Source organism: Aethalodelphis obliquidens, unplaced genomic scaffold (genome assembly GCF_003676395.1).
Source record: "Aethalodelphis obliquidens isolate GAN/ISIS:26980383/991018 unplaced genomic scaffold, ASM367639v1 scaffold92, whole genome shotgun sequence".
Classification (NCBI taxonomy): domain Eukaryota; kingdom Metazoa; phylum Chordata; class Mammalia; order Artiodactyla; family Delphinidae; genus Aethalodelphis; species Aethalodelphis obliquidens.
Genome location: NW_020838036.1, coordinates 1,676,319 through 1,698,599, shown reverse-complemented (window position 1 = coordinate 1,698,599; position 22,281 = coordinate 1,676,319). Strand labels below are relative to the sequence as shown.

Here is a 22,281-nt window from a genome sequence, read left to right as displayed (position 1 = left end):
TAACATCTTTAGTGTAAAGAACAGTGGAATAGCAGCCAGAATACCATGGTTCTAGTTCTGACTCTGTCACCACATGGCCCTGATCTTCTTTATCTACTAGGAACAAGGAATACACCCAAAACGCTGTGATTAAGATCCAGCAAGATAATGTGTGTGAGTGTTTCCGAAAGTATAAAAATTTAAGATATTATTTTGTTGCATTATATCTGACAGTCTCTCACAAAATATATATTGTATAGGTTCCTACATTAAAAAAATTTTTTTTTGTCTGCCCTGCGCAGCATTTGGGATCTTAATTCCCCAACCAGGGATTGAACCCGTGCCCCCTGAAGTGGAAGCATGGAGCCCTAACCACTAGACGGCCAGGGAACTCCCAGGTGCCTACATTAAAAACAAATTAGAGCATTACTGGACAATACTTTACCTGGGTAGAAAGATTCAGTGGCAATACTCAGCCCTAATAGAAATCATTGGTAGAGTCTAGGATTTCTCTAGTGTAAAGTGTTGATAACACAGAATAGATGCTGAGTAAATATTTACTGATGATGATATAGGTAGGCATTAATGAAAGAGGCCATTATTGATTTGTCAACTAGACAATAATAAGCCAGAAACATCCAATCAATCACTAAGATCTGTCAGTCCTATCTCCATAATATCTCTGGAATTGATCTACTGCCATTGCTACTGCCAGGTTCAGGCCTTTATTTTATGACTATGGCATTAAATTCATGACTCCAATCTGAACTCCCTCCAGTCCAACCTTACTACTTAAGCCAGAGTGGTTTAATGAACATACAGATCTGATCATGTTACTTTCCTGATTAAAACCATTCACTTGGTACAGAATCAAGCATTAACTTCTTAAAATGAAATACAAGCCCCTTCACCATCAGGCCTCTGCTCACCCAGGCTCATCTCTTCTCTGCCATACACTCCCTAGACTCCTGAACCTGGAAATGTTTTCTTTCGACTTCTTGCTGTTAAAAATGCCATTTCCTTCACATGGAATTCCCTTCAACTGGAAACTTTATTCTTCTGTAAATAATTCCTTTCAAGCATCCTCTTACCCTGGAAACCTGGGGTGTAATATGAATCCTGAAACAAAGTAAAGCTACCTGCATGGGCCATGCATATCCTTTGTCTTTATCAGATTTATCATTAGTCCATGGTGCCTCTACATAAGGAGTTAATAATTATTTGCCTGTCTTGTGTGAAAGTTTGAGAACGCAGCAATGAATAGAAAAGTGCAAACGCATTACTGTCGCCAGGGCTTCAGGTTACATTTACACTTGGAAATGTAGTTTCCTAGATAACTGTAAACATATTTCAACATTATTTTGTTGGATGATAGTGGTGACAAAAGAATATAAACCTGTCTTTAAACATGGACTCCTCTGCATACATTTTCATTTTACTGTCCTTCAGCGAATCCAGCTGTTTTGCAATAATTAGATGTTGCAGAAACCAAAGGGAAGAGGTAGAGAGGCAAATTAGCAGAGTAAAGGTGTGTGTGTGTGTGTTTAAAACTCTACCAAGAGCAAAAGACCAAGGAAAACTGCTCCAAAGTTTGTGCGAAAAAGAACAATCAGCCAAATGAAAGCACTTACAACACAGCAAGTGACTCTCACAGGCAGTGAATCTCACAGATGAAGCCTTCTTCCCGGGGAAATCAATATCTGTAGTTTAATCTGCCCTGAGCGTTAGTACACAGGAGAGTGATAAGAATATTCAAAGGGAAAATGGAGAGAGTGGATTTTGGCACTGAGTTGGAGGCGGCAGAAGAGAGAAATGATTGACAAGATAGGGTTGCCAGATTTAGCAAATGCAGTATTTGGGACATAATTATACTAAGAAATGATTCATTGTTTATCTGAAATTCAAATTTAACTGTGCATCCTGTGTTTTACCTGACAAATCTAGGAAAAGAGAGAAAGAATGTTACTTCATTACTCCCTGCTGTGTAAAAAAAACACTCAAAGACCGGCCCTAGAAGAAAAAAAGCGGTTGCGCTGAAGGACCCGAATCTTCAGAGAGAAGCTGTTTCCGCTCTCCTCCAGGGAGGGGGGCGGGGTGAGTAGTTTGGACCGCCAGCGTCCCACAATCCTCTGCTCTCGGGTCCTCTTTCCTCGCTCAAGATGGCGCTGCTCGCGATACCTTCTTGGGGCTGGGCAGCTGCGGCGGCTGCTTTCGAAAAGCGTCGCCACGCCGTGATACAGATCCGGCCCCTAGTCTCTGTCTGGGGCCCAGGTCCGCAATGGAGGTCACGTCAGCTCGGCGGCTCGGGAACTGCTGGAATCTCCCAGGTGAGATGCCGTTCACTTGGAAGTGTAGGGTGAAGGACAAGGGGACCTATAGGGAAAAGGTTGCCCTTATGTCCTCAGGTCAGAGCCAGTACAAAGAAGAAAGGTGGTCAGGGCTAACTTGGAGCAGCAGTAAGTGAAGGAAGTTAGGGTTGGAAATTTGAGGAAGGGGTGAAGAAAATCTTTGGGGTACAGTAAATGGGAACAGGACGGAAGGTTCCAGGCAGAGGGCACCTGGAGCGCTGGTGACTCTCGCAGGATTTACAGTTTTTTCTCTTAGTTTATAAGAGGCAGGGTAGACACCATTCCCATACTGCTTACTTTTCTAAATGCAAGGAGAACTGGGCTACTTTCCAAAGTTAGTAATGGAATTTGGAACCAGTTTGCCAATGGTTAAGATTTTACTCAGTCGGAAGTAGCAGTTTGGAGGGCATTGGAAGATAACAAGCTGCCTGTTAACAAGCGGCAAATTGAGTTAGCACCAGTTAGCTTTCTTGCTGACAGGGCTCCTTGATAGGCCCAAACCGTAATTATCTGTGTCTCCAAAACATAGACCGCCCTAAATTCATATGTAAACACGATTATCCTTTGATCTGAAAAACAGTGTTCTTTTGTGTACACAGGTCACTTTGGAAGCCATAAGGCTACTTGTCTTTAATGAATGTAGCTATGGCTACAGTGCATCTTAATACTTGTGTTCATTATTATCTCTCACTTAAGAATAGTGTTTTATTGTTATTTGTATTTGTACTTCACTATATCTTTTTATTGCCTATAATTGACAAAAAGCTTAATTGGCACCCCTTGTTCATCTGTATCGCTAAAGTGTTGTCAGCTTCATATGAGAAACAACCTCTCAAATTTTGATTCTTTGTCAACAGATGTTTAATGTCTGCTATGTACATAGTGCTATGCTAGGTAATGGAGTACCAAGAGAAACACAGTAATATCTTCAAGCTGGACAATTTAGTTAATGAGATTGGACCTGTGCATTACAAGAATAACTAAAAAACAACATAGTAGATTAAATATCAGATGAATAGTATGAATAATAAGGGCTGTAGGCATCCAGAGGAAATAGTGATAATTAAGAACTAGATTATAGAGAGGATTTCATGCTGGCAGTAGAACTGGGGAGAACATTCCAAGCAGGGAGTATGACACTAGACATGTGGAATGCTGAAGGAATTATATCCATATGTTCATTCAGTAATTATTGAACATCTTTACATCAGTGAATAGTACAAAATATACACCCTGTCCTTAAAGGGTTTAAAATCTAGTAGGGGAAATAGATAAGTAAACAGGCAATTAATACAGTAGTGCAATGATGGGGAAGGTACAAAGTACTGGAAGAATATACATGAGAGGCATCAAGACTAATCTTGAGGTGGAGAAAATTGACTTGAGTAACTGATATCTAAACCAAGACCTGAAAAATTAGAAGTTAGCTAAAGAGGGAATAGCATATACAAAGGCCCACAGGTAAGAGAGAGCATGAAACTTCTGTAGAACTGCTTATAGTTTAGACTAGTGAGGATTTCATGATAGGAGATGGCAGATTAGGGTAGAGAAGCAAATCCAGATCCTTTTATTAAGGTTTTTTAAAAGCACTTTGTAGTTGAAATTGTAACATGTGATCTCTTGGGAACCAGTCTTATTCTCTAGTCCTCTAATAAGCCAGATGAAGTTAAAATAAAATTTGAAGGAAATCCAAAAAAGAGGGGATATATGTATAGCTGATTCACTTTGCTGTACAGTAGAAACTAAAACAACATTGTAAAGCAACTATACTCCAGTAAAAATTAATTTTAAAAAAGATAAAATTTGTAGGACTTTCAGGCTCGAAGAATGAGGGGGAAGGAGACGTCATTAGGAGATTCAGAGGAGGTGATGACAATAAAAAGTTAGCTTTCTCTCTTTACATGAACACTGTCCCCACAATTTCCTTCACTCTCTCCTATATATCCTGCCATTTCTTTGGTTACCATTTATGAAGTATGAAAAACAAGGAAAAGATGTTACCTTTGTTTTCTACTTCTTAAAGACATGCAACTCTTGCCTCTTTTTAAAAAATGTTGATTTAACAGGGAGATTAAGGAATGATTATAAGGCTTTTAAAGTAAAACCTGGTACAACCTGAGGCAGATTTTCAGATTAATTAGTCACTTGTGGTTAAGATTACAAAATAAATATTGAATGCATACTTTCAGGACAATCATTAGTATTTATAACATTTTAGAGCTGAAAGGAACTTTAGTGCAGTGTTATGAAATCACGTTAGTGGGTTGGATCAGCACTTTGTTTTAGATGAAATTTAGTAGAATAGGAAAGAAAATATCAATGCTTTATATGTATTAAGGGAAGTATTGTTTTACAAATACATATATATACATTACCATGTGTATGTGGTTACTGGAATGCATTGTGAAATGTGTTTTTCACACAGGATTTTGCCCTAGAGCTATGCTGTGCAATGTGGTAGTCACTAGCTTCCTGTGACTGTTTAAATTTACATTAAATTAAAAATTTAATTCCTCAGTTGCATTAGTCACATTTTAAGAGCTGAATAGCCATATAGATGTGGAACATTTCCATCATTGCAGAAATTTCTATTGAACACTACTACTTTAGAAAAGATCAGGGACTTTCCTGGTGGCACAGTGGTTGAGAATCTACCTGCCAATGCTGGGGACATGGATTCCATCCCTGGTCCAGGAAGACCCCACATGCCACGGAGCAACTAAGCCCGTGTGCCACAACTACTGAGCCTGCACTCTAGAGCCCGCGAGCCACAACTACTGAAGCCTGCATGCCACAACTACTGAAGCCCGCCCACCTAGAGCCCATGCTCCGCAACAAGAGAAGCCACCGCAGTGAGAAGCTTGCGCACTGCAATGAAGAGTAGGCCCCACTCGCCGCAACTAGAGAAAGCCCATGTGCAGAAAGAAAGATCCAAAGCAGCCAAAAATAAAAAAAAATAATAATAAATTAAAAAAAAGTAAAGTACTCCACAAAGTATTTTTTTTTAAAAAAAGAAAAGATCATATCCAGCCCTTCTAATTTTGCAGATGAGGAGACTAGGTTCTAGTATAGATAAATGACAGCCATTAAGGCCATTCATTTGTATTTGTTTATTGCCTTCTGTGTGTTAGATATTTATATAAGGGTAATTAAGACTGTGACAGACCCTAATCACACAGTGAATGTTTGTTGAATTCTAAAGATACTTATCTAATAATTACTAGACCACTATTCATAGAGGGAAACACCTAAAACAGTTTTTTCTTAAAATGGGAAGATTTCATATGATAAGACATAAATTGTAATGATTATTATATAGTTGCCTCTCTACTGCACTAATTAATATTGAAAGGACTTATGAATTTTGAATGATAGAATTTTGGATTTATTTCATTAATATTGATACAGTAGAAACTGAGGCATCATATACTTAATCCATAGTGCCTTTTTTATCTATGTTTAACAAGTCCTTGCCTCTTGATCCTGACACTGATCATATATTTTCATTTTCTTAAATTAATTTTTATTGGAGTATAGTTGATTTACAATGTTATGTTAGTTTCTGCTATGTTAGTTTCTGCTGTACAGCAAAGTGAGTCAGTTATACATATACATATATCCACTCTTTTTTAGATTCTGTTCCCATATAGGTCATTACAGAGTATAGAGTAGAGTTCCCTGTGCTATACAGTAGGTTCTTATTAGTTATCTATTTTATATATAGTAGTGTGTATTGCTAATTCCAACCTCCTAATTGATCCCTTTCCCCCCCTTTCCCCTTTGGTAACCATAAGTTTGTTTTCTATGTCTGTGGGTCTATTTCTATTTTGTAAATAGGTTCATTTGTACCATGTTTTTAGATTCCACATATAAGCAATATCATATGACATTTGTCTTTCAATGTCTGACTTACTTCACTCAGTATGACAATCTCTAGGTCCATCCATGTTGCTGCAAATGGCATTATTTTGTTCTTTTCTTTGGCTGAGTAATATTCCATTGTATATATGTACCACATCCTCTTTATCCATTTCTCCGTTGATGGACATTTAGGTTGCTTCCATGTCCTGGCTATTGTAAATAGTGCCACAATGAACATTGGGGTGCATGGATCCTTTCGAATTATGGTTTTCTCCAGATATATTCCCAGGAGTGGGATTGCTGGATCATATGGTAATTCTATTTTTAGTTTTTTAAGAAACCTCCATACTGTTCTCCATAGTGGCTATACCAATTTACATTCCCACCAACAGTGTGGGAGGGTTTCCAATTCTCTACACCCTCTCCAGCATTTATTGTTTGCAGATTTTTTGATGATGGCCATTCTGACTGGTGTGAGGTGATGCTGTGTAGTTTTGATTTGCATTTCTCTAATAATTAGTGATGTTGAGCATCTTTTCATGTGCCTCTTGGATATCTGTATGTCTTCTTTGGAGAAATGTCTATTTGGATTTTCCACCCATTTTTTGATTGGGTTGTTAGGTTTTTTGATATTGAGCTGTATGAGCTGTTTGTATATTTTGGAGATTAATCCCTTATCATTCACATTGTTGGCAAATGTTTTCTCCCATTTTCTGGGTTGTCTTTTTGTCTTGTTTATGGTTTCCTTTGCTGTGCAAAAGCTTTTGTGTTTAATTAGGTCCCATTTGTTTTTGTTTTTATTTTCATTACTCTTGGAGGTGGATCACAAAAGATCTTGCTGCGATTTATGTCAGAAAGTGTTCTGCCTATGTTTTCCTCTAAGAGTTTTATAGTATCTGGTCTTACATTTAGGTCTTTAATCCATTTTGAGTTTATTATTATTAATTTGAGTTTATTAAGAAAAATAGTTTTTCCTTTAAATGGGAGGATTCATATGATAAGACCTAAATTGTAATGATTATTATACAATTGCCTCTCTACTACACTAATTAATATTAAAAGGACTTAATGAATTTTGAATTATAGAATTTTGGATTTATTTCATCAATATTTATATGATAGAAACTGAGGCATCATATACTTGTTCCATAGTGCCTTTTTATATGTTTAGCGAGTCCTCGACTCTTGATCATGACACTGATCATATACTTTTTCATTTGTTTTTTTTTAAACATCTTTTTTGAGATTAATTCACATATCATACAGTCACCCACTTAAAGTGTGGATTTAGTATATTCGATGGATTTTAGTATATTCAGTGGTATATACCACCATCACCATAGTCAATTTTACATTTTCATTACCTCAAAAAGAAACCTGCTACCCTTTTGGCTGTCACCCTCCTTCCCCCTCCTGCACCAGGCCTTTGCAACCACTAATCTATGTTCAATCTCTGTAGATTTGTCCATTCTGGACATTTCACATAAATGGAATCATAAAATATTTGGTCTTGAGACTGGCTTCTTTCACTTAGCATTATGTTTTCAAGGTTCATGCATGTTATGGCATGCATTAAATACCTCATTCCTTTTTATGGCTGAATAATATTCAATGATATGGATGTAAAAGATTATATGTTCATCAGTTGATAGACATTCAGGTTATTTCCATCTTTTGGCTATTATGAATAATGCTGCTATAAACATTCATGTACAAGTTTTATATGAACATAAGTTTTCATTTCTCTTGGGTGTATACCTAAGAGTAGAATTGTTGTGTCATATGGTAATTCTGTTTAGTTCTTTAAGGAACTGCCAGACTGGTTTTCAAAGTGACTACAACATTTTACATTAGTATTAGAAGTGTACAGGGTTCCAGTTTCTCCATATCCTAGCTAATTGGTGTTATCTGACTTTTTTTAGTCTAGCCATCTTGGTGGGTGTGAAGTCATGTATCCTTGTGGTTTTGATTTGTATTTCCTTGATGACTAAAGATGTTGAGCATCTATCCATGTGCTTATTGCCCATTTGTATGTATTCTTTGGAGAAATGTCAGTTCAGGTCCTTTGCCCAATTTTTAATTAGATTATTGGTCTTTTTATTTTTGAGATATGAGTCTTTATTCTAGATTCAAGTGCCTTATCAGATATATGATTTGCAAATATTTTCTCCCATTCTGTGGGTTGTCTTTTTCTTTCTTGATAGTGTCCTTTGAAGCACAAAAATTTTTCATTTTGTTGAAGTCAAATTTACTTATTTTTTTTCTTTTGTCGGTCATACTTTTGGTGTTATAGCTAAAAATCCATTGCCATATCTGAGGTCATGAAGATTTACCCTTATGTTTTCTTCTAAGCATTTTATAACTTAATTCTAGTGAGATATAGAAACATTACTTTTGCATAGTTCTAGGTCCTTACCCTGCTTTGTTGTTTTACTTTTATAGACATTACATCTATAAATGTTAAAATCCTAACAATACATTGTCATAATTATGACTTTATATAATTTTATGACTTTTAAAGAAGCTGAGAGAAGAAAGGAAGGTAAGTAAATATTTATGGCTTTTTTTATAATAACCTTCATATTTATCATTTCTGGTTCTCTTCATTTGTGCTCTTGTGTTTGAGTTACCATCTGGAGTCATTTCCTTATCCCAATATAGCTGTGCTCCCATCTATCTCCTTTGTGCTGTTATTGGCAAGTATACTGCATCTCTATAGGTTATAGGCTTAATCATACATTATATAAATATTATTTTATACAATTGCTTTTTTTTTTTTTGCGGTACGCGGGCCTCTCACCGTTGTGGCCTCTCCCATTGCGGATCACAGGCTCTGGACACGCAGGCTCAGCGGCCATGGCTCATGGGCCTAGCCGCTCTGTGGCATGTGGGATCTTCCCAGACCGGGGCACGAACCCGTGTCCCCTGCATCGGCAGGCGGACTCTCAACCACTGCGCCACCAGGGAAGCCCTATACAATTGCTTTTGAAATTAGTACAAAGAAGAAAGTAGAACAGTATGCATTTATACAGTCTTTTATAATAACACAATTACCTTTTCCTGTGCTCTTGTTTTTTTTTGTGTGTGGATTTGAATTACAGTCTGAGATCACTTGCTTTCAGGCTAAAGAACTTACATTAGTATTTCTTGTAAGGTAGTTTGGCTAGTAACAGATTCTCTCAATTTTTGTTTGTCTGGGAATGTCTTTATTTTGCCTTTATTTTTGAACAACAGCTTTCCTGGATATAGGATTCTTCCTTGGCAGTTTTTTCTTTGAGCCCTTTGAATATGGTATCCTGCTGCCTTACAGCCTATACTTGTTTCTGCTAAGGAATTAGCTGTTAGTTTTATTGAGGATTTCTTATTAGTGAGGAGTCTTTTTTCTCTTGTTACTTTCAAGATTTTCCCCTTGATTTTGGCTTTCAGTATTTTTACTATAATGTGTCTGTGGATCTCTTTGCATGTTTCCTGTTTGGAATTTATTGAGCTTCCTGGATGGGTAAATTTTTGTTCTTTTTAATAAGCTTTGGAGGCTTTCAGCCATTATTTCATTGAGTAGGTTTTCTTCCCCTTTATCTCTCTCCTTTCTTTCTGGTACAGTCATTATACATATATTGGTGCACTTAATAATGTCCTACATTTCTCTGAGAATCTGTTTATTTTTTTCCACTGTTTTTAAATCTCTGTTCTTCATATTGCATGATTTCTATTGCTCATCATTTTTTTTTTTTTTTTTTTTTTGTGGTACGCGGGCCTCTCACTGTTGTGGCCTCTACCGTTGCAGAGAACAGGCTCCGGACGGGCAGGCTCAGTGGCCATGGCTCACGGGCCCAGCTGCTCCGCGGCATGTGGGATCCTCCCAGACCGGGGCACAAACCCGTGTCCTCTGCATCAGCAGGCGGACTCTCAACTACTGCACCACCAGGGAAGCCCTCTATTGCTCATCTATGAGTTCATTAATTCTTTGTTCTGTCAGTTCACATCTACTGTTGAGCACCTCTACTTAATTTTTCATTTCAGTTATTGTAATTTTCAACTCTAGGATTTCCATTTGGTTCTTTTTTTTATAATTCCTATACATATCAATACATTCCTATTGATACTATACCTGTGATGTGACATTGTCATCACACCTTCCTTTATTTCTTTTTTTTTGTTGAATTTTTTTTTTCTTTTTTCTTTTGGTATGTGGGCCTCTCACTGTTGTGGCCTCTCCCATTGCAGAGCACAGGCTCTGGACGCGCAGGCTCAGCGGCCATGTCTCACGGGACCAGCCGCTCCGCGGCATGTGGGATCCTCCTGGACCAGGGCACGAACCCGTGTCCCCTGCATCGGCTTGCAGACTCTCAACCACTGCGCCACCAGGGAAGCCCTTGTTGAATTTTTGAGTTTTATTTTTTTATACAGCAGGTTCTTATTAGTCATCCATTTTATACACATCAGCGTATACATGTCAATCCCAATTTCCCAGTTCATCACACCACGACCCCCACCCACCACTGCTTTCCCCTCTTGGTGTCCATATGTTTGTTCTCTATATCTGTGTCTCAATTTCTGCCCTGCAGACTGGTTCATCTGTACCATTTCTCTAGGTTCCACATATATGCGTTAATATGCAATATTTGTTTTTCTTTTTCTGACTTACTTCACTCTGGATGAGAGTCTCTAGATTCATCCATGTCTCTACAAATGACCCAATTTCGTTCCTTTTTATGGCTGAGTAATATTCCATTGTATATATGTACCACATCTTCTTTATCCATTCTTCTGTCAATGGGCATTTAGGTTGCTTCCATGGCCTGGCTATTGTAAATAATGCTGCAGTGAACATTGGGGTGCATGTGCATTTTTGAATTATGGTTTTCTCTGGGTATATGCCCAGTAGTGGGATTGCTGGGTCATATGGTAATTCTATTTTTAGATTTTTAAGAAACCTCCATACTGTTCATCATAGTGGCTGTATCAATTTACATTGTCAACAATAGTGCAAGAGGGTTCCCTTTTCTCCACACCCTCTCCAGCATTTGTTGTTTGTAGATTTTCTGATGATGTCCATTCTAACTGGTGTGAGATGATAACCTCATTGTAGTTTAGATTTGCATTTCTCCAATAATTAGGGATGTTGAGCAGCTTTTCATGTGCTTCTTGGCCATCTGTATGTTCTCTTTGGAGAAATGTATATTTAGGTCTTCTGCCCATTTATTGATTGGGTTGTTTGTTTTTATAATTTTGAGCTGCATGAACTGTTTATACATTTTGGAGATTAATCCTTTGTCCGCTGATTTGTTTGCAAATATTTTTTCCCATTCTGAGGGTTGTCTTTTTGTCTTGTTTGTAGTTTCCTTTGCTTTACAAAAGCTTTTAAGGTTCATTAGGTCTCATGTGTTTATTTTTGTTTTTATTTCCATTACTCTAGGATGTGGATCAAAAAAGATCTTGCTGTGATTAATGTCAAAGAGTGTTCTTCCTATGTTTTCCTCTAAGAGTTTTATAGTGTCCAGTCTTACATTTAGGTCTCTAATCCATTTTGAGTGTATTTTTCTGTGTGGTGTTAGGGAGTGTTCTAATTTCATTCTTTTGCATGTAGCTGTCCAGTTTTCCCAGCACCACTTATTGAAGAGAATGTCTTTTCTCCATTGTATATCCTTGCCTCCTTTGTCATAGTTTAGTTGACCATAGGTGCGTGGGTTTATCTCTGGGCTTTCTATCGTGTTCCATTGATCTGTATTTCTGGTTTTGTGCCAGTACCATATTGTCTTGATTACTGTAGCTTTGTAGTATAGTCTGAAGTCAGGGAGTCTGATTCCTCCAGCTCCATTTTTTTCCCTCAAAACTTCTTTGGCTGTTTGGCGTCTTCTGTGTCTCCAATACAAATTTTAAGATTTTTTGTTCTAGTTCTGTAAAAGTGCCATTGGAAATTTGATAGGGATTGCATTGAATCTGTAGATTGCTTTGGGTATTATAGTCATTTTCACAGTATTGATTCTTCCAATCCAAGAACATGGTATATCTTTCTATCTGTTGTTATCATCTTTAATTTCTTTCATCAGTGTCTTATAGTTTTTTGCATACAGGTCTTTTGTCTCCCTAGGTAGGTTTATTCCTAGGTACTTTATTCTTTTGTTGCCATGGTAAATGGGAATGTTTCCTTAATTTCTCTTTCAGATTTTTCATCATTAGTGTATAGGAATGCAAGAGATTTCTGTGCATTAATTTTGTATCCTGCAACTTTACCAAATTCATTGATTAGCTCTAGTAGTTTTCTCGTGGCGTCTTTAGGATTCTCTATGTATAGTATCATGTCATCTGCAAACAGTGACAGCTTTACTTCTTCTTTTCCAATTTGTATTCCTTTTATTTCTTTTTCTTCTCTGATTGGCATGGCTAGGACTTTCAAAACTATTTTGAATAATAGTGGAGAGAGTGGACATCCTTGTCTCGTTCCTGATGTTAGAGGAAATGCTTTCAGTTTTTCACCATTGAGAATGGTGTTTGCTGTGGGTTTGTCGTATATGGCCTTTATTATGTTGAGGTAGGTTCCCTTAATGCCCACTTTCTGGAGAGTTTTTATCATAAATGGGTGTTGAATTTTGTCAAAAGCTTTTTCTGCATCTATTGAGATGATCATATGATTTTTATTCTTCAGTTTTTTAATAGGGTGTATCACATTGATTGATTTGCGTATACTGAATAATCCTTGCATCCCTGGGATAAATCCCACTTGATCATGGTGTATGATCCTTTTAATATGTTATTGGATTCTGTTTGCTACTATTTTGTTGAGGATTTTTGCATCTGTAATCATCTGTGATATTGGTCTGTAATTTTCGTTTTTTTTTTGGTATCTTTGGTTTTGGTATCAGGGTGATGGTGGCATCATAGAATGAGTTTGGGAATGTTCTTTCTTCTGCAATTTTTTGGAAGAGTTTGAGAAGGATGGATGTTAGCTCTTGTCTAAATGTTTGATAGAATTCACCTGTGAAGCCATCTGGTCCTGGAGTTTTGTTTGTTGGAAGATTTTTAATAACAGTTTCAATTTCATTACTTGTGATTGGTCTGTTCATATTTTCTGTTTCTTCCTGGTTCAGTCTGGAAGGTTATACCTTTCTAAGAATTTGTCCATTTCTTCCAGGCTGTCCATTTTATTGCCATAGAGTTGCTTGTAGTTGTCTCTTAGGATGCTTTGTATTTCTGTGGTGTCTCTTGTGACTTCTCCTTTTTCATTTCTAATTTTATTGATTTGAGTCCTCTCCCTCTTTTTCTTGATGAGTCTGGCTAATGGTTTATCAATTTTGTTTATCTTCTCAAAGAACCAGCTTTTAGTTTTATTGATCTTTGCTTTTGTTTTCTTTGTTTCTATATCATTTATTCCTGCTCTGATCTTTATGATTTCTTTCCTTCTGCTAACTTTGGGTTTTGTTTGTTCTTCTTTCTATAGTTCCTTTAGGTGTAAGGTTAGATTGTTTATTTGAGATTTTTCTTGTTTCTTGAGGTAGGCTTGTATAGCTATAAACTTCCCTGATAAAATTGCTTTTGCTGCATCCGATAGGTTTTGGTTCGTTGTGTTTTCATCATCATTTATCTCTAGGTATTTTTTGATTTCCTCTCTGATTTCTTCAGTGATCTCTTGGTTATTTAGTAACGTTTGGCCTCCATGTGTTTGTGTTTTTTACTTTTTTTCCCCTTGTAATTGATTTCTAATCTCATAACGTTGTGGTCAGAAAACATGCTTGATGTGATTTCAATTTTCTTAAATTTACTGAGGCTTGATTTGTGACCCAAGATGTGATCTATCCTGGAGAATGTTCCGTGCACACTTGAAAAGAAAGTGTAGTCTTCTGTTTTCGGATGGAATGTCCTATAAGTATCAATTAAATTTATCTGGTCTATTGTGTCATTTAAAGCTTGTATTTCCTTATTAATTTTCTGTTTGGATGATCTGTCCATTGGTGTATGTGAGGTGTTAAAGTCACCCACTATTATTGTGTTACTGTCAATTTCCTCTTTTATAGCTGTTAGCAGTTGCCTTATGTATTGAGGTGCTGCTATGTTGTGTGCATATATATTTATAATTGTTATATCTTATTCTTGGATTGATCCCTTGATCATTATGTAGTGTCCTTCCTTGTCTCTTGTAACATTTTTTATTTTAAAGTCTCTTTTATCTGATATGAGTATTGCTACTCCAGCTTTCTTTTGATTTCCATTTGCCTGGAATATCTTTTTCCATCCCCTCACTTTCAGTCTGTATGTGTCCCTAGGTCTGAAGCATGTCTGTTGTAGACAGCATATATATGGGTCTTGTTTTTGTATCCATTCAGCAAGCCTGTGTCTTTTGGTTGGAGCATTTAAGCCATTCACATTTAAGGTAATTATTGATGTATATGTTCCTTTTACAATTTTCTTAACTGTTTTGGGTTTGTTTTTGTAGGTCCTTTTCTTCTCTTGTGTTTCCCACTTAGAGAAGTCACTTTAGCATTTGTTGTAGAGCTGGTTTGGTGGTGCCGAATTGTGTTATCTTTTGCTTGTCTGTAAAGCTTTTGATTTCTCCATGGAATCTGAATGAGATCCTTTCCCGGTAGAGTAATCTTGGTTGTGGGTTCTTCCCTTTCATCACTTTAAGTATATCATGCCACTCCCTTCTGGCTTGTAGAGTTTCTGCTGAGAAATCAGCTGTTAACCTTATGGGAGTTCCCTTGCCTGTTATTTGTCATTTTTCCCTTGCTGTTTTCAATAATTTTTCTTTGTCTTTAATTTTTGCCAGTTAATTACTATATGTCTCGGTGTGTTTCTCTTTGGGTTTATCCTGTCGGGACTCTCTGCACTTTCTGGACTTGGGTGGCTATTTCCTTTCCCATGTTAGAGAAGTTTTTGACTATAATCTCTTCAAATATTTTCTCAGGTCCGTTCTCTCTCTTCTCCTTCTGGGACCTGTATAATGCGAATGTTGTTGCATTTAATGTTGTCCCAGTGGTCTCTTAGGCTGTCTTCATTTCTTTTCATTCTCTTTTCTTTATTCTGTTCCACAGCAGTGAATTCCACCATTGTGTCTTCCAGGTCACTTATCTGTTCTTCTGCCTCAATTATTCTGCTATTGATTCCTTCTAGTGCATTTTTCATTTCTGTTATTGTATTGTTCATCTCTGTTTGTTTGTTCTTTAATTCTTCTAGATCTTTGTTAAACATTTCTTGCACCTTCTCGATCTTTGCTTCCATTCTTTTTCCGAGGTGCTGGATCATCCTCACTATCATTATTCTGAATTCTTTTTCTGGAAGGTTGCTTATCTCTACTTCATTTCATTGCTTTTCTGGGGTTTTATCTTGTTCCTTTATCTGGTACATAGCCATCTGCCTTTTCATCTTGTCTGTCTTTCTGTGAATGTGGTTTTTGTTCCACAGGCTGCAGGATTGTAGTTCTTCTTGCTTCTACTCTCTGCCCTCTGTTGGATGAGGTTATCTAAGAGGCTTGTGCAAGTTTCCTGATGGAAGGGACTGGTGGTGGGTAGAGCTGGCTGTTGCACTGGTGGGCAGAGCTCAGTAAAACTTTAGTCTGCTTGACTGCTGATGGGTGGGGCTGGGTTCCCTCCCTGTTGGTTTTTTGGCCTGAGGCGACCCAGCACTGGAGCCTGCCTGGGCTCTTTGGTGGGGCCAGTGGCGGACTCTGGGAGGGCTCACGCCAAGGAGTACTTCCCAGAACTTCTGCTGCCAGTGTCCTTGTCGTCACAGTGAGCCACAGCCACCCCCCACCTCTGCAGGAGACCCTCCAACACCAGCAGGTCAGTCTGGTTCAGTCTCCTGTGGGGTCACTGCTCCTTACCCTGGGTCCCAATGCGCACACTACTTGTGTGTGCCCTCCAAGAGTGGAGTTTGTTTCCCCCAGTCCTGTTAAAGTCCTGCAATCATATCCTGCTAGCCTTCAAAGTCTTATTCTCTAGGAATTCCTCCTCCCGTTGCTGGACTCCCAGTTTGGGAAGCCTCACGTGGGGCTCAGAACGTTTACACCAGTGGGGTGACTTCTGTAGTTTAATGTTTTCCAGTTTGTGAGTCACCCACCCAGCAGTTATGCGATTTTATTTTATTGTGATTGCACCCCTTCTACTGCCTCATTGTGTCTTCTCCTTTGTCTTTGGATGTGGGGTATCTGTTTTGGTGAGTTTCAGTGTCTTCCTGTCGATGATTGTTCAGCAGTTAGTTGTGATTCTGGTGTTTTTGCAAGAGGGAGTGAGAGCATGTCCTTCTCTGCCATCTTGAACCAATCTTCTTTTGTTTCTTTAACAGGGTTTCCTTTAGTCTTTGAACATATTTATAATGACAACTTTGAAGGTTTTTTCTCTTCAGTCTGACATCTGGTCAAAACTGTAGGCAGTTTCTTTTGCCTGCTTTTTTCCTCAGTGTATATAGGTGTAGTTTCATGTTTCTTTGTGTGTCTTGCAAGTTTTTGGAAACTGGACATTTTAGATAATGTAGTAACTCTTGGTACTGGTTCCCTCCCTCCCAGGGCTTATTAGTGTTATTTACTTGTTTGTATGTTTATTTAGGAACTGGCTGGATTTTAGTGCTGTCTCTCTCCACCCTCCCCTTGCTCCCCACTTCACACTGTTAGTGCCTCTGATGTTGCCTCTTAAGCAACACAGCCTTACCAGCATAGCCTGGCATATGCCCACAGTCACCCTGAGAGGGCAGTTGTTTTGCTGAGGCTCTCTCTGTCTCTTTTCCAGTTATGCTCCAGTTGTTGCTGGGAGATCAGCACTGTTTTTTCCAACAGTGCCCCAGGGCAGAAATTGTTTCACCGACTAAAGCCATCAGATTGGGGTTCCTTTGAAGGGAAGGTTGTTGAGGTCAGTGTTTGAGGTTTTTTCCGACCCTAGGCAGTCTCCTCCTGTACATTTCCCTCCTTGGTTTTCTGGTTCTCTGGGGCAAACCAGCTGAACTACAGTTCAGCCTCTATGTCCAGTGATTCCACTAGTCTCCTCCTACTTGCCTTTCACCTCAACCTCTACTATATTTGAGAGTAGCTTTGGGCTTAACTAATCCACGTCTAGTTGTATGAAGTCACTTCCTCTGGGAAGAGATTAGGAGCTATCCGCTTCAGGGCCTTCTCTCTCCAGGCAAAATCTCCCAGCCACAGCTCTGGAGCTGGGCGTAGGGGACAATGGTGGCTTCTCTCTGAGTGATATCCCCACTTTAGGAGTTGAGCACTAGATGGAGTTTGGGGAGCAGTAGCCTCAGGTCTTTTTGCCTTGCCTCTCTTGGTATGCAACTACCCTCTTATGAGTCAGGGCTAGGGTGACTGGGGCTTCAATATTCTTAGTGGCATCACACCCAAGGTAGAGCCTCTGCCCCTCTAGTGGGGGTGTGTGGAAGAAGGGAGACCCTACCCCTTGGCCATGTTAGCCCAGAACTTAGCTTCAGCAACAGGTTGTTGGGGGGAAGGATGAGAAATGCTGATGTCCTGCCTTTCCCAGGAAGATAGTCTTTTGACTAGGAGCTCAGCGGGCAGAGGGAGCACTGTGCTCCTGGCTGCACCAATCTCAAGTGGAGTTTCCATATGGCTGAACTGGGAGTCGGGAGGCAGGGAGTGTGTCCTGGTTCAAACACCACAGACTCTTGCCATTCTTACTGAGCTCTAATAGATTTTCTTGAGTAAATGATATTTCATTTGCTATATGCCTCCAGGACCATTTCTAGGGACTTTAAATGGTAATACTTTATAAATTTCACCAGTTTTGTTGGAGAGTGAGTCTAAGGAGCTCCTTATGTTGTCATGTTAGAAGTGGAACTCTTTTCATTTGTTTTTGACAGGTTCATGTTCTTTGGCTTATCGCATGCAGCAAAGCAGTCTGTCCTTTCTCTTTGGTTTATAGGAGATATTACCAGTGAGGTACTTACCTTGTATGTTCCATTTAGTAGTTCTTTTGGATAGGTACTGTTTTGTTTTCATTTGTTGGCTCTGACATCATGGACAAAGGATGGGAACTTTAATTTCTTCCAGTAGTGTGTAAGTTCCTTCTTCCTGCCCTCCCACTGGTGACTAGCTGCTGATAATTAACAAAGTAGATAAAAGTTAAGAGACTTCTGGCCTTCATAATAACTGAAGTGGGAATATAATAACACTAGGGAAATAATCCTCCTACTCTGCTTTTTAGAGATGCTAAAGTTTTAAAATTTAAGTTTCATAACATAAGATGCATGTCAAGAAATTACAGTGAATACTGAGAAGACACAAAATGTAATAAGAAAATGAAAAACAACAGGAAAAAATTAAGGATGTTTTCAAGTGGATTATTTTGCATGGAACTGAAGAAGGTGAGGTGATTCAGTTACGTTTAAAGTATCTGAAGGATAATTATTTTTAAAAAAATTAAAAGTTGTCCTTCTAATAGCTCAGTGATACCTGACCGTACCTGGAATATTAGTTTATAATACAGAAATATAGACTTCAGTTGAAGGAAGAGGGATTTCATGTGCATGTTAGAAAAAATTTCTTAAATTAATAATCCTATTATTGGGATAACAAAACAACTTTTTAAATGATGTTCTAAGAGGCAGAATAAATAACCATTAATCGTAACTTAAATAGATATCTTCTTAAAGATAGAACTGACTTAAATTTATATCCTTCAGGATCACAACTCACTTTATTTGTTTTAACATTTTATTTATTTATTTATGTATTTATTTATTTTGGCTGTGCCAGGCCTTAGTTGCAGTGTGTAGGATCTTCATTGCGGCATGTGGACTCTTAGTTGCAGCATGCAAACTCTTTAGTTGTGGCATGCATGTGGGATCTAGTTCCCCGACCAGGGATCGAACCCGGGCCCCCTTCATTGGGAGCGTGGAGTCTTACCACTGGACCACCAGGCAAGTCCCCACAGCTAACTTTAAAGAGTATAATCTAGCAGAAAGAAACCAACAATCAGAAGAGTTGGATTCTAGTTTTGGCTTTTGTGTTAGAAGACACTAGAACAAATCATTAGGCAATAATTTGCTATCATTAGAAGAATATAAGCTATCAGGAAGCAGTCAGCTTGGTTTTGAGAAGAATAAGACATACCAAACCAATTCAGTTCTTCATATAAGAGAGTGACAGTGTACTCAGAAGTACAGTTGATCTTGATTTCATTGAGGCTCAATTCCTGTCCCCTGTGTCATTCTCTCTCAACAAGCCAGGAAGGAATGGTATTGCATATATTAAGGAGTCTCGAGGTAGTAGTAAGTATAGCTTACTGGAGAAAATACAGACAATTTGAAGTATTTTGATTTCTAAATATTGAAGAGAATAAACAACTGGTGTACAAAGGACAACATATGGTGCAGTGGAATGAACGTTGGACCAGGACACCTGACCACTTGAGCTCTGTTTCTACTCTAATTATCTTGGACAGATCATTTGTTCCTTTGGACCTCAGTTTCTGTAAAATAAGATTCAGCTACTTGATCTTTAAGGTTTCTTCCACTTGTGTAGTTTCCTGACTTTGATCTGTTGGGACTAGCCCTTTGAATATATACTATTGGGTTGGCCAAAAAGTTTGTTTGGGATTTTCCAGATGTTTCAAAAATGCTGAGCGAACATTTTGGCCAACCCAATACCTCTAGTTTGAGAGCCTAGTTTAATACTGGTAGTAGTTTTCCAGGAGCAACATAGGGTACATTTCAGTTCACATGAATTTTTTAAAAAGTATTTAATTATTTATTTGGCTACACCAGGTCCCAGTTGCAACATGCGGGATCTTCAGTTGTAGCATGCAGGATCTTTAGTTGTAGCATGCAGGCTCCTAGCTGCAGCATGCAGGATCCAGTTCGCTGACCAGGGATCGAACCCGGGCCCCCTGCATTGGGAGCGCAGAGTCTCAACCACTGGACCACCAGGGAAGTCCCCACATGAATTTTTAATGGAGCATATTTGTATTGTTGTCTCTTATACTACTTATTGATCTTAGTGTAGGAGTAGAACTGAGATTGATGGTGAGTTTAGTATTTGCTAGTGTTGGGGAGATGGAATTAGAGTGGAGGGAATGTAAGCTAGGTTCTAAAATCATCTAGGAAGGTAGAAAATGTTCTAAGGAGGTGGTGGAGAGTAGCGGCATTACTATAAAAATTTTTATAAATTAAGATGAAGCTTACATAAAGGTCTTCTGCCACTTGCAGAAGTGGCACTGGGGATTGAGAAGAGGAATTCAGAGGACCCCTCATTCTGAAATGGTTGAATAAATAACATTCTTTAAACCATTGACATATTGATTTGAGTTGGTTATTAAGATTAATAGGAGGGGGAGAAAAGTTCATAATAGTGGTTCTAAACTTTCATTTCATTTAGAACAATAGGCCCTTTGAGAATCTGTTAAAAGCTATGAACTTTCCCCCTAGAAAAATGCACATACACATATGCTTCATTTTGCATGCAATATCAGGGGTATCAGAGAATCCCCGATAAATATTGCAGGCTGGTGGGATTCTAATGTAGTTTCTAAGTAGCCAGTGGCAGAGTAAAGGGCCCTTGTCACTGGGCAGTGGGGGTAATGGAATGGAAACCTGTTTTGCTCATATCAAACTTTTTATTAAATGCAAAATTCAGTAATACATCAATATTCAATGTTGTGATCTTAAAGTTGTTGTTTTTTCAAAGGAGTGTGTACTTTCCATGTTGTAAAATATACAGTAGAGGTGAAATTGCCCGTTCTGTATGTGATTCTTATAGTTTTCCTTTTTTATTTTATTTATACATTTCTCTTTAATTGTATAAAATCACATCTAATAAACATGAGAAAAATACCCACAATCTCACCTCTTAAATAATTTTCCATTTTTCCCCTGAATTTCAGTTCCTATATGTACATAATTTTTTATGTTGCTGAGATAATTTTAAATCCTGTTTCTTTTTACTTATAAGCATTCTTTTACTTAGTACTCAGTCTTTACCAAAATTAGATCTTTTAATTATTTAATATTTTAGTAAATTTAATAGATATATATTTAGCTGCCTGCAAAAGGACATTTTTGTTGTTTTGATTTTTCCTTTCCGTTTTTAAAATCTCTCTCCCTAAAGTCCTCATTTGTGCTCTTGACACTCTTGTAAAATTTGTCACTAGTGAGTAAATAAACTTTTCAGATCTTTTATTATGTCGTTTGATCTTTGCAGTAGCCCTGTGAGGTAGGTGAACATTTCATTGTAGTAGCAATGGCCTATTCTGTCCTTTTCAGTCCCTCAACTTCTGCCCTAGTTTTAGGCCCTTGTAACTTTACGCATGACTTTTCTCACTGCCTCAGGCATTCACCCTTCCAACCCATCCCACACAAAACATCCAGATTATTCTTCCTAAAGCATAACTCTGATAAGTATGACTTTCCTGCTTGTGGACTTCAGTGGTCTCTACACCTTAGCCTGCTGTTCAAGACCCTAAAGGATTTTCACTTAACTAGCTTGCTAGCCATATTATTAACTATTTCTCTATAAATACCCTGCCCCTTCAGCCACCCTGGATTGCTCCCTGTTCCTTGGACATTGTGCTTTTTTGTTTTTGTTTCTTCATTTATACCATACACTCTGTCTGAAATGTCCTCTCTCTAACTCCTTTCTGTTTTTCAAATCTTAGCTCAAGGGCCAATTTATGTCACAGAACTATTCCTTATAAGCTTATAAGACACTGATTTCTTCCTCCTCTGAATTCCTATAATACTTTTTTCTACAAGTACAGTTATCATGTATCTTGTGGAGGAGGTAAGATTTTATGCACCTAAAAGGCAGATACATTCCAGTCATCTTTTTTATCTTCCACATAGCTGGGCATGATATCTCACATGTAGCAGACACTCAGAAAATATTTATAAAATGAGTGATTAAACCCTATAATCAAATCAAAACAAAGTCTAACATAAGAGTAAATAATGTTTGCTTTGGTACTATACATTTGCAATAGAAGGCTCACTTTCTACATAAAGTGTATATTTCAGCAAAATCATAATCAGATTGTGGAATTATTAAACTTGAGGGTAACCTCTTAAGTTTGTCCATTGCATTTCTGTCACTTGGTGGTACTGTGGTTGGGTAGTGTCACTGAATGTCAGTTTTTGCTCAATAACCAAAGCATATATG

At 38.1% G+C, this 22,281-nt stretch overlaps 1 protein-coding gene across 5 annotated transcripts in view; it reads left to right on the top strand.

Moving 5' to 3' along the window:
- The first annotated feature begins 2,127 nt into the window (after positions 1–2,127).
- ABCB7 (ATP binding cassette subfamily B member 7) overlaps positions 2,128–22,281 on the top strand; it is a 139,640-nt gene continuing 119,486 nt past the window's right edge. For all 5 annotated transcript variants that reach the window (XM_027095653.1, XM_027095654.1, XM_027095656.1 and 2 more), the window contains exon 1: positions 2,128–2,306. In XM_027095653.1, the coding sequence (XP_026951454.1) occupies positions 2,139–2,306 (168 nt within the window). In that variant the 5' untranslated portion in view covers positions 2,128–2,138. The remainder of the gene's footprint in view (positions 2,307–22,281) is intronic.